The sequence below is a fragment of the Musca domestica genome, unplaced genomic scaffold, assembly GCF_030504385.1.
Source record: "Musca domestica strain aabys unplaced genomic scaffold, Musca_domestica.polishedcontigs.V.1.1 17, whole genome shotgun sequence".
In the NCBI taxonomy this organism is placed as follows: Eukaryota; Metazoa; Arthropoda; class Insecta; order Diptera; family Muscidae; genus Musca; species Musca domestica.
The window spans coordinates 6,057,225-6,071,174 of NW_026712230.1; the positions used below are offsets into that span (position 1 = coordinate 6,057,225).

At 36.5% G+C, this 13,950-nt stretch overlaps 1 protein-coding gene across 1 annotated transcript in view; it reads left to right on the forward strand.

Moving 5' to 3' along the window:
- The first annotated feature begins 10,253 nt into the window (after positions 1–10,253).
- LOC131801739 (5-hydroxytryptamine receptor 2A-like) overlaps positions 10,254–13,950 on the forward strand; it is a 95,779-nt gene continuing 92,082 nt past the window's right edge. Inside the window, exons 1-2 of the mRNA XM_059120682.1 lie at positions 10,254–10,274; positions 10,348–10,704. Coding sequence (XP_058976665.1) covers positions 10,254–10,274; positions 10,348–10,704 — 378 coding nt within the window. The remainder of the gene's footprint in view (positions 10,275–10,347; positions 10,705–13,950) is intronic.

The following is a 13,950-nucleotide window of genomic DNA, read 5'->3' on the forward strand; positions in this document are numbered from 1 at the left end:
ATGATTATTATGCCATGCCAGAGAAAATTGCCAAGTGCTTGAGGATGATATAAAGTAAATCCAAGAAAAGCTTATAGAAAAAGACCACAAATTTATAAGGAACGAATCCTCTTTCATAGAACGGCAGCGCTATGAATTTACAGCAACAATTTCCACCATAGACAACATAATTCTGGAGGCCAGCAATAACCTATCGATACATGTGGTCGGTAGGTAGAAGGGGCGAGGGAGGAAGAACAATCGGCTATAGAACAATCGTAAGAAAAAGAAAACTTTCATAAAATTTCATTTGCGTGCAAATTGAGGATTATTTCTAAATATGTTTTTTTTTTTGGTTCTCTTATGAAAAACGCTTATTGTTTTTTGTCGTATTTTTTTCTATTTCTTTTGCTTTGCTACTTTCTTTTCCTTTTTTATTGAATTTAGATCCCAACATTTGTTGTTAGTATTTTGGATTCAGGTTGTTTTTTTATACCCTCCAGCTTGGAAAGGAGGGTATATTAACTTTGTCATTCCGTTTGTAACATCCCTAAATATTCATTTTAGACCCCATAAAGTATATATATTCATAATCAGCATAAAATTCTAAGTCGATTTAACGATGTCCGTCTGTCTGTCCGTCTGTCTGTCTGTCTGTCTGTCCGTCTGTCTGCCTGTCTGTTGAAATCACGATACAGCCCACATTATTTGACGTAGAGCTCCAAAATTTAGCAGAGCTATTTGCATTGTGTCTAGGATGGTTGGTATTGAAAATGAGATATATCGGTCCACGTTCTGGTATAGTCCCCATATAACGGTACCTCCCGATATTCGGTATTTTGATGATTTATGCCACATTTTTTCACGGATTTGTCTTAAAATTGGTATTTGTAGGTCATAGCGGGTCCCTGAGCGTGTGGCAAAACATTGCATGTATAGGTCCACGTTGTGGTATAGCCCCCATATAAAGGTACCTCCCGATATTTAGTATTTTAGTTTTTTTTACCACATTTTTTCACCGATTTGTCTAAAAATTGGTATTTGTGGGTCATAATGGTTTCCAGCTCCGGTGGCGGAACATTGCATGTATGGGTCCATAATTTGGTATAGTCCCCATATAACGGTAGCTCCCGATATTCGGTATTTTAATGATTTATGCCACATTTTTTCACGGATTTGTCTTAAAATTGGTATTTGTAGGTCATAGCGGGTCCTTGAGCGTGTGGCAAAACATTGCATGTATAGGTCCACGTTGTGGTATAGCCCCCATATAAAGGTACCTCCCGATATTTAGTATTTTAGTTTTTTTACCACATTTTTTTACGGATTTGTCTGAAAATCGGTATTTGTTGGTCATAATGGGTTCCAGCTCCGGTGGCGAAACATTGTAATTATAGGTCCACGTTTTGGTATAGCCCCCATATAACGGTACCTCCCCATAATCGGCATTTTAATGGTTTTTGCCACATTTCTTCTAATGTTTCTTTTACCCTAAGGTGGAGGGTATTAAAAGTTTGGCCCGGCCGAACTTAATGTTTTTTTACTTGTTTTTCGTTCTTTTTGTTTGGTAGGAAACTTTTTAGATAAACTTTTTATTAAAGCAACTTGGATCACTGGATGCTCCTCAAATGTATTAATTGTGTCATCAATGGAATAAAATTATTAAATTGTTATCGTTGTTGTTGTTGCTGCTGTTGTCGTGGTGTACTTAGCATTCGAAGCGTTAAGCACGTGCCACAAAAATAATTATGCCAATAAGAAACATAGCTGTCAGTTGGATATTGACACATTTCCGGCTACCCTAAGTTCATTATGAACAAACAATCAATTTTAGTAAATTAAATTTAAATCTCATCCAAAAGCAGTGGGAAGTAAAATTTGGATTTCGGCATAAAATGTTGGCTTGAAAAAAAAATTAGATAACAAATATTTAGACTTGAGCCAAATTTCTGGGTCTTTGAAGATAAATCTAATATTGAATCATAATTCAATGTTCCTACACTGTTGAAATGCAAAATTTATCATTGGAAGATATAATGGATACTTCCCTAGCACCCTCAGAATAGCCAACCTTACTGAAGTTTATATTTGTTCGCATATAGTTAAGGATTTACTGTCTTGTTTGGAAAGTAGTAAAACCACAAATAAGTGAAAGCTCTTCTCATTGCGATTCTCTCCCTACTCCTTGGGGAATCTAGAACCTATAGCAAAGACCTAAAATAATAAAGGACACGACAGAGTCAAAATATTGTCACCAGGTGTAAATACCTCTGTTGTTATGATATCGTAACAACATAGTGACCAATGTTAAGCAATTTAAACCAAAGACCTAAAATGGTAAAGACTAGACAAAATGCATTTTGAGCAAACGGTTTGTGTCTATACTATCCAGATAACAGCTTATGACAGGACCATGTTAATATAAAAAACCCCATTTATAGAAATATAAGACAAACAAGAATTTGAAAAATCCAAAAATTGGGTTTCGAAATTCTGTTCCATAGACTTTCCAAATTAATTGCATATTGCCTAAGCGGTTTAAATCGCATAACATTGCTAACTATGTTATTACGATATCATAACAACAGAGGTATTTTCACAGGGTTGCCATATCTTGACTCTGTCTTGTCCCATCTTTACACTTCTACGTCTTTGTTTAAACCACTAAGAGGATATGCAATTAATTGGGAAAGTCTATGGAAAGTCAATTTCGAAAACAATTGATTGGATTTTTTAAATTTTTATATGTCATTCTTTTCCATAATTGTGTTTTTGTTAAATTTGGTACAAAAATAAATTTGACATATATATATATATATATATATATATATATATATATATATATATATATATATATATATATATATATATATATATATATATATATATATACTCAGCCGATTTCACATATTTGATGCACCCAAAGCGAGAGAGACGAAATCTGGCACCAGAAAAAATTGCCAAATTATATTGAAATCAGTCAGAGGTTTGGGTTTTATAACATATATATTTCGGCCGATTTCATACTTGTTATGCAGCTAACATGTATGTTGCTATCTCGAATTCACTAATTGCAATAGAAATGCCACTCAACTTCAAAGTATTGCAGTTTACTGCACGCTTGGTATTTGCTATGAAATAAATAAATCCGAAGGACAAACCCTTCGTGTATGTATGTCATGTTACTGCTTTTCTAATGGTTTTGTTTATTACGCATTAAAGTAGTGCAATAATTTTTTTTAATTTTTAAATTTGTTTTTTTTTTTTTTAACCAACATATATTCGTAAATAAAATGTTCAATGCATATAAAATCAAAAGGGGTAGCGAAGCGCACCGGGTTCAGCTAGTATAAAATAAAATTCGAGAAGCTGTTACAAGTGGCTGTCGTTAAAGCACTCCAGCATTTAAATGTGAATAAATCTTTTGTGTCTTGTACCATCGCTCAATACCGTGATACTGGTAGCGTAGACCGCTTGGCCGAAAATGGTGAACTGCCGAATTTAGTTTTCTCCGATGAGAAAACATTCGTTTCCCAGCAGTTTGTAAACCAAAACTTGATCGTGTTTACTTGCCAAAGAAGTCAGCTGAAAATGTGCACCTTCGGTTGGCCACCAGAACTCAAGTGCCGGCCATAGTGATGGTGTGAGCCGCCATAACAGCCGATGGTCGCTCTCCGTTCGTATTAATTGACCGTGGCATCAGAATAAATACCGAGTATTATCGCGAAAATATTATGGAGGGTGTATTGAGGCCTTGGGCAAACATTTTGTCCTTAGACATTCCAACAGGACTCAACACCATCGCACTCAGCACGCGCCACCCTAGAATGGTTAAAAATGAGGTTCCTCGCTTCATTTCCAGCGCACAATGGCCACCAAAATCTCTGGATACCAATCCGTTGGACTATAGTGTTTGGATTATTTTGGAAAGCAAGGTTGGCACTAAAAAATACCAAAGTGTCGATCACCTCAAGCAAGCGCTTCGCCGGAAATGGGCCAAAATAGTCCTTCTCATGCGTATCTGTACTCCAAAAGAATGATATTTGATACGGCACTTCCGATACTGCTCGAAAATACTGCTGTCAAATGTTGCCAAGATCTCTTTGCCAAATGTTATCGAGAACGGCTAAGATTTGGATATAGCTCCCATATATATCCTTAATCCGATTTCAGGTTTATTGTGCAAATAATGCCTAATATCAGCCCAAATGAAGTGAATGTCCTGCACGGACAATTTTCTGTCAAAGGCTGTAGTAACCATTACAAACTTCAAATGCCAAATGTGAAACAATTCCGGTGAATAATGTCGCTAAAATCATCAAAATACCGAATATCGGAAGGTGCCGTTATATGGGGGCTATACAAATAGTGGACCTACATGACCCATTTTCAATACCAAAAGTCCTGCAGACATTTTAGAAAATAGAGGAACATTTTATCAACCTACTTCATTTCGTTCGTAAGCTAGAGTGATTTCCACAGACGGACGGACATCGCTGAATCGACATAGAATTCCATGCTGATTAAGAATATATATGTACGCTTTGTGGGGTCTAAAATGTATATTTCGTGGTGTTACAAACGGAATGACAAACTTAATATACTATCGTAGAGGATATAAAAATAAAGTTTTGGATAAGGTTAAGCGATAGGACGACATTTCACATTAAAATGTATCTATTTTTCCTAAATTTCAAGAATTTAATGATGACACATTACCATAACTAACGGAGCAATTAAAAAAAAAATAAAATATTATACAACGTCCGTTTCTGCTACAGCAGCCAAATTAGTTGTCACTAACATTTCATTTTGATGAAATAACCAAACGGAGCAAAAAACTCAACTAAAACACAACAAATAGCTTTCGGCTACAAACGTAATATGCAAATGAAGCTACACAAAAGTTATTACATCTGGAAATGATACTTTCTTGTTGTTGTTGTTGCTGTCGTTGTTTTTTCTCAGTGAATGCTTGGCATAATTTGTGCAGAAATTGTCTTAAGCAATTGCTAAACGAATTGCAAACAGTTGCTGTCTTCGAGATTGTTTCCCACAATTTGAGGCAAATTTATGCATTTCACTCGCCGGCTATTGTTGAAGTTTTGCCATTTATTGTTCTTTGCTCATAATTTTCTTTACTTGAGCTTTGATTGTCTTTGGCGCGAAGACGTAGAGACGAAGAAGTTCAAACAATAAAGGGTCTTATCAATTTTTGTTGGCAAAGCAAACAGCCAGAAGCGTTTTCTTTCAGTTTTTTTTTTCTTTTTCGTTCTAAATATGCGAACCAGCAGCGAATCAGAAGCAATAAACGAATGGTGAATCATAACTCCTCCGAATTTTTATACCCAAAGGGTTATGGCTGAAGTTATTGTATTTAAGTAATGTTTTGTATATAATTTGAAGTTTGGATTTAAAGTGTATAAGACCAAATACAAGAATCAAGCGAAATAGATTTACTATAACCAGTCTTCTGATCCTGTCTTATCTCCAATTATTCTTTTAGCATTGTTTGTTGTTGCTTTAAATATACAAATGAAGACAGGGAAACTTTGTCACAAATTTTTGAAGAAACGAAATCCGATTTTCCGCTCTGATATTGACCTTTTCATACCCTCCACCATAGTTTGGATGATATATTAAGTTTATCATTCCGTTTGTAACATCTTGAAATATATATTTTGGACCCCATAGTATATATATTGCTGATCAGAATAAAATTCTATGTGGATTTAGCGATGTCCGTGCAAATGACTCTAGATTCCGATGGAAATAAAGTAGGTTGATAAAATTTTAATCAGAACTGTGTGAGGTTTGTAGGACTTTTGGTATTGAAAATGGAACACCTCTTAGTATAGCCCCCATACAACTGTACCTGCAGATTTTCCGTATTTTAATGATTTGGGTCACAATAATGGGCACTATAATAGAAAATTGCTCATGCAGGTCCACGGCTTCGCATAGCCCCCATATAACGGTACGTCCCAATATTCGGTATTTTGATGATTTTAGCTACATTCTCCACTAGACTTATTTCCTGTTTCGTACTTAAGTAGTGTCGTGGCCTATAAAAATATTGTCTATGCAGGTTCGCGTCTTTGTATAAGCTCCAATATAACGGCAACTCCCAATATTCGGCATTTTTATGATTTTACTAGTATTTTTCAATGGCCTTTTTTATACCCTCCGCCATAGTATGACGGAGGTATGCTATTCCGTTTGTAACACAACGAAATATACTTTTAAGACCCCACAAAGTACATATATTCTTGATCAGCACAAAATTCTATGTCGATTTAACGATGTCCGTTAGTCTATCTGTCCGTCTGTGGACATAACTCTAGCTTCCGAATGAATTGAAGTGGATTGATAAAATTTTTCTCAAATGTGTGTTTGGACTTGCAGGACTTTTGGTATTGAAAATGGGCTTTATATGTCCACGTTTAGATATAGCAACATATAACTGAACCTCCCTGTATTCAATTTCGTATTAAAAGTTCGTAATAACCTGTGACATAAAATTTTCTATGCAGGTCTACTCCTTCTTATGGCACCCATATATCGGTTCCTCCCTAAATTCGGAATTTTGATTATTCGTATTTGAACACTATTATGGCTATAACAAAAATTGTCCGTGCACACCCACGTTTTCGTATAGACCCCAATATAATATATTCTGCTTTCTTAAGTTTTTAATAGAATTGTTAACGGATTTTTATTTTGGAAAAGTTCCAACTTCGTTCCATTTACTGGAGAATATTCAAAGTTCGGCCCGGCTCCATATATATATTTCTACGCCACTCTGTGGTACAGGGTATTATGTCTTTGTGCATTTGTTTGTAACATGCATAAGGAAGCGAGATAGACCCATAGTTACTTTTGAGGATCATCATAGAATCTTTTTCTTAGCGAATTTATGGATATCAGTATCCCATTCCCATGTCATTCCCATTTCCCATTCATCATTTGTTTGGCCCAATTGGAGATAATCAGTCTAAATTTTGAAGTTTTTTCGTTTATTATGCGCCAAATATGTAGTTTTCATTAAAATATTATGTATTTCGGAACATTTGAACCGAATTTAGCCTAAAAACAAGTACTTCGAATCTGGTGTAAATCAATTCAAAATCAGTTCAAATGTAGCTTAGCTCCCATATATCTGTTTCATCCCATTACGGGATCTGTGCTGAATATATATAGAGGTGTGGGGTATTATATAGTTGGCCCCGTCCGACTTTTGACCTTTCCCTGCTGATTTTTTATGACCCCAACCATATGGCTATGGAGGGTATTTATCGGCCAAAAAGTGCCTCATCGAATTAACTTCTCTTTTAAACCGAATCCGATTCAGGACATTTGGAGTTGATCTTGGGGTGTCCGCCTGTCTGTCTGGCTGGTGCACACGATTACTCTCGAAGGGAGAATCCGATTTGATCCATATTTGGTATATCATAATATCATTGTTAAACTTAGATCGAGTTCGGAGATGGACAATATCGGTGCACTCATTCTGGTATCTTCCCCACAAAAGGTCAATATTTTCTCATAAAAAGAAAATGGGTCATTCGAATTTGTACAAACTTTGCAAATGCCAATATTTTTGTCAGTGCTATGTCTGGTATGAAAATAGACCAACTCCATCATGTACATCCCCCAAAAAGGGTCAACATTTTGAATAATTATAACTGTACTAAAATGCGAATTAAGCATCCGATTCTCTTCAAATTTCACATCCTAATATTTCTACTATCACAAGTTGTTATGCAAAGATGGAATATTTCGGAACACTCCATCAAGTACCTCCCCCACAAGGGGTCGAAATTTTGAATAACCATATAGCTCATAAAAAGTGATCGGGCTTAAAAGGAATCGGATGTTTATTTTAAGGATTTCTTCCATCACAAGATCGGGTGTATAAAGGGACTATATTGAAGTCACCTTCTGTTACCTTCCCCACAACGGCTCAAAATTTGGAATATTTATGATTCTTATCAAATATAAAATAAGAGATCGATTCTCTTCAAATTTCATACATTACAATATTTCATTAACACAACATCGGATATATCCCCATACTCCATCATGTACCTCCCCCATAAAATGTCACACTTTCTAATAATTTTAACTCTTATAAAATATGAAATAAGAGTTCGAGTTTCGCATATCTCAATATTTTTACCAACACAAGACCTGGTATGTAGAACGGATAGAATTGACCACTCCTTGTGGTGCCCTCTCAATATGGTTAACATTTATAACTCTCATAAGCATCCGATTTGCTTGAGGTTTCACATATTTTTATTAACACAAGATCTTGTGTTAAGATGACATATGTCCACCTACCCCTTCTGTTATCTTCCCCACAAAAGGCCACAATATTCTTTACTTATGTCTTTCACAACTTGCGAAACATGTCAGATGTTCTATTCAAACTTGGCTTATCTTAACATTTCTCTCGACCAGAGATTTGATGTAAATATGGTATCTATAAGCCCACAAATTGTCACCTTTGGTACGAATTATGGCCTTCAAACGGCCAAAGAAACCTTCACACGCTGCCTGAATGTTGCTCTGCGGTATTTTGACCCATTCCCGGCGAAGCGCTTGCTTGAGGGGATGGAAACTTTGGTATTTTTAGTGCTAATCTTGCTTTCCAAAATACTCCAGACACAATAGTCCATCGGATTTGTATCCAGAGATTATGGTGGCCTTTGTGCGCTAGAAATGAAGCGAGGAACCTCTTTTTATAACCATTCTTGGGTGGCGCGTGCTGAGTGCGATGGTGCTGAATTCTGTTGGAAGGTCTTCGGCCAAAATGTTTGCATGCCCAAGGCTTTAATACACCCTCCAGAATATTTGCGCGATAATATTCGGCATTTATTTTGATGCAACCGTCGATTAATGCGAGCGGAGAGCGACCATCGGCTGTTATAGCGGCCCACACCATCACCATGGCCGTCGCTTGAGTTCTGGTTGCTAACCGAAGGTGCACATTTTCAGCTGACCTCTTCGGCAAGTAAACACGATTATTTTGTTTGTTTACAAAATTATGGACATCGAATGTTTTCTCATCGGAAAAAAACCAAATTCGACACTTCACCACTTTCGGCAAAGCGAAGCAACTCTTTAGCTCTTTTGAGTCTATTTTCTTTCCGTTGCTGTGTAAGTTCTTGCACTTTCAATTTCAATGGCTTTATCCTGAGCTCATTTTTCAATATTTGTCGAATGGAATATTGCGATATGTTCAGCCCACGAGCCATTTTCCGGTCAAGTCGCTTCTTTACTTTTCGAACCATTTCTGCTGATGTTGCTGTTTTCTTTGGTCCATTTCCTTGACGTCGGGCTGCGCTATCAGTATCACGGTAACGAGCGATGGTACGAGACACAAAAAAAATTATGCTGGAGTGCTCTAACGATAGCCACTTGTGATTTTTCAGCCAAATATAAAGAAATCACACTATCACGCTAAATGCTTTTGTACGCTTGTAAAAACTTATAAAGAGCTGTCACTGGAATAATTTTAACAGCTGTCGTACGAGTAGCTTAGAAATGACAGCAGTCTGAAGTAGGTTTCAGTTTTTCCATCTTACCTTGTATATTCAAATAAACTAAGTTTGGCTGAGGGTGTATATCTGACGACAAAACAGACTGATACTATTTAACCTGTTTTTATGAAATTTCATATCCCTTTTTTTGGTTCCTAGAATTTTCAATTTCAGAGCTGTATCTAAATATCTAAATATTGCGAGACCAAGTGCTTAATACTCAAAACCTTTCGTCTTTGGTTAAGACTCAAACCATTTTGGGGTTTTACTCGACTGACTTTCATTCGGAATTCCCATTCCTTCAATTGGGTGTTTTACTATGGTGTTAGTTAAATAATCTCTCCTTCCTTTTCTTACCACTTAAGAGCAGATTATTTTTCCAAGAAAAGCATTTCTTACCATTTGAATTTCCAAAATAAAAGAAAAAAAGTTTCTTGCATGTTCAATAACCCATTTAGGATTCAATCAAGAACTATTCCACTAAACTGCTATGTCCGTTTGGCATGCGGTCAGTGGGAAGGTCGGAAGGTCGCTTGGTCGGTCGACGTTCTTTTTGTTCCGTCATTTATGGCCTTCAATTTGTGGTTTCTGCAATGGAAACCCGATTGTCATGATTTCTCTGGCTTTTGGTTAGTTGATTCTTGGTTCTTCTTTTTTTATTTCATCATTCATCCTTGCCCTGTGCAAACACCAGCCAACGTACCAATATTTGTTATTTGTTTGTTATTTATGTCCTTTATTCCTGTTACAGTATGTGTGTGTGTGTATCTGTCATTGTATTGTAAGCTAATCGCCTTTATTTTCAACATTTTTTTCTTTTTAGCCTGATTTGATGGCCCAGAAGAAACGTAAACGTCTCAGGTTACGTTTTGGCAAGTTCACAAATGTAAAGACCAACATGGCCATGGGTCGGACCACAACACTGGGTTTGGTCGAAGGCAACTCAACAAATACTGTCAACACAGTCGAAGTGGAGGACACTGAGTTCAGCAGCAGCAATGTGGATAGTAAAAGTCGTGCCGGCATTGAGGTGACCAATGCTGCAGGCAGCCACATCACCGCCGCCGCCGCTGCCTCCGCCACCCACATTCACAGCCATAGTCATGCTGTCGTAGCGACATCATCAGCGCCTGTAGCAGCTACTGCCAACACCAATACCAATTTAAATAATACCGAAGAGGTAAAGTATCCAATTACCATATAAGATGGACTAGCCATCCGACCATTCATCCGATGGAAATTTAACATCCGTGCGTGTGTGTGTGTTTGTAAGCGTGTGAAAGTATTTATGGGCTTCTTTAGAAAATCACACTTACAGATATACTCATTCACACACACACATGCGCGCGCTCTTTGCTTCTGCTACCGAAATACCATCAAATCCTATAAATATTGTATTCATTTAAATCCTCGCCAGGAGTGTGGCTGGGTTTTTGTGTGTGGAGCCGATTATTGGGTTCTGTTATTTCTATTTGTGCCATCGAACAGAGAATGGCTTCCTTTCATATCCATGGTGTTCGAATAATGGCAACAACAAGATTCAATTTGCCCATTCCATACCCTCTTTTTTTTCATTCTTTGCGTTCATCCTAATTGGCATAATGAGGGTTGTATTTATGCGCCTTTAACATGTCATGTACCGAATGGAATTCTATATGAGCATCAAATCGAAGGTATTTACCACCAAGGACCGCAAAGGACGAAATATGGCAATTGGGTGGCAACATCCAATTGTAATTTGTAAAGTTGAGAAGGTTAACGTTTGTTTTTCTCCTTTTCTTCAATATTGCTAATTGAATTTAAATATTTGAAGGAATGTCGGGTTTTCGAATCCTGTTAAATATTGGGGTATTATTGGATAACGGTGGAATATTTTTCCGTCTTGTTTGATGGCTAAGAATAAAATAAACTATTTAATGGATATTGTGGAATTCCCGGGAAAACGTAAAAATAACCCCCAATAATTTAATAAAAAATAGGATATTTTATAATAATCTCATCAAACTTGAAATATTTATTTATTTTAGTTAGTATCAGGGAAAGCTACCTTTCTAAAAAATTTCATATAAATTATGATTATCCCTGAGCAGTTAAAGTGAAAAACAAGTATAAAAGCAATAAGTTTGGCCGGGCCGAAATTTGAATCCACCACCATTTGGAACGAATTAGGACATTTTCAAAAAAATCCACTAAAAAATCTGTTAAAATCTTAAAAATACCTAATATCGGAATATCGATATATGGTGGATCTATATAGACAAATGTATGTCTAGGGGTAAAGTACTCACAAATAACTCTTCGTGTAGAATTTAAGACAATTCCATTTAAAAATGTGACTAAAATCGTCAAAATACCGATTACGAGGGTACCGTTATATGGGGGCTATACGATATCGTGGACCTATAAAGACAATTATCTTCCAAGGGATAAAGCACCCAAAAGGAACTCCTTGTGTGGGATTTCAGATAATTCTATTAAAAAATTTGGATAAAATCATCAAAATACCGAATATCGGGAGGTACCGTTAAATGGGGCTATACGATATCGTGGACCTATATAGACAATTCTTTCTCAGGGGGTAAAGTGTCACAAAGAACTCCTTGTGTGGATTTTCATACAATTCCATTGAAAATGTGGCTAAAATCATCAAAATAACGGATATCGGGGGTGCCGTTATATGGGGGCTATACGATATCGTCGACCAATATAGCCCATCTTCGCACTTGACCTGCCTGCAGACAAAAGAGAGATCTGTGCAAAATTTTAGTTTTCTATCTTAATCCGTTTTGACTTTAGCGTGATTACAACAGACGGACAGGGCTAACTTGTCTTAGAATTTTACGCTGATCAAGAATTATTTCGATGAGTTACAAACGGAATAATGAACTTAATATACCCTCCATACTATGTATGGTGGAGGGTATAAAAACAAGTAAAAATAGCATTAAGATCAACTAGGCCTTTTACACCCTACACAATGTAAAAAATTAAATAACGATAAAATCTGTCGTTCAAATTTTCTCTAAAATTTGGTGACAGTTACATGGTCGATGTTCAAATGCATGTTTGTTTTTGGGAGATAACATATCAACCCAAAACGAAAGGATTTTGTGATACACGATCGAACTTATCCAAGAAGCAAGTTTGTCGAATTTCGCTAAAATTGACTCTGACATAAGAACCGTAATATGCACTCCATAACAAAGATATTCTTTACAAGATATCAATAACTGCCTAGAAAACTCTTTTTCAGATTTAGAAGGGATGCTTAATATGCATAGTAGCGTATTATATCATAAAATTCGACCCTGCCCGACTTTTGCAGCCACCCTAGCTTTAAACAATCTATTCGACTCGTTCAGAGCTAAAGGGAACTGTGGACCATCTGATTGGGAGATTCCACTTTTCACAAAATTAAGAACTTCATCTACACCTTATGTTGGGATCAGGTTCACAACGTTCGTTCGGTAATTTAATGCAGCTTGCCAGAACCACTGTTCGTACCAAAAACTCCATAGCAAAGTTCGTCACTCTAGAGATATATGGCCACGTTGGTGCATGTTGACAGCGGCTTTTAAGCCTATACAGCCATCTTCCTCTTCTGCACAGTTCAACGTTTTTGTTTTTTCAGACACCTCGACCATAACAGATTGTTTGAGCAGACTGTTTTGTCCATTACTTAGAGATATTGAGAATGACCTTCCATGATTCTTGAAGCATTTTTAATGCGGGAAACTACATTCTTCTTTGGGGCATTGTACGATTTTGCTCTTTATGAAATTGGATCCACTTCGATGCACAAATACATACGACCCAAGTCTCAATAGAAATTATTAAATTTTACGATAGAAATTCAGATTCAGTGGCCTCAACCTTAGAGCTCTTTATGGTTGTCATCACTTTATGGTTGTCATCAATTGAGGGTCCAATGTAAAAATTTCAACCGCAGGCACAGTACAAAATGTTCCCATACAGTGAGACAAAGAAGTGTCGGTAGTGTCAAAAAATATTGCTTCAGCTGAGGCGTCGTTCAATGATAACGGAATATGCCAAAATGCAATTTTGTTCAGTTTGATAGAAATTTTTATATATTATTCAAGTTTTTCTTTTTTGGAAAAATAATAGGAAATTGATAACCATTATACAATGGACCCACATCCAATTTTTCTTTCCAAAACTATTTCAATGTCTCCATATGTAAATCCTAGAATCCAACTAACAGTAACCTCAATATCAAATTTCAGAATTTCAACTCCATCTCTGGTACGCATATCCAAAAGAATCTACATCTCACCAACAGTGATACAAAATAAGTAAAATTTAGCACCTTCCGAACAATTATAGTACGCATTTGCAAATCCACTACCAAATATTAACAGAGACCTCATTATTAAATTTCGGGATTTCAACTCTATACTTTCATGCA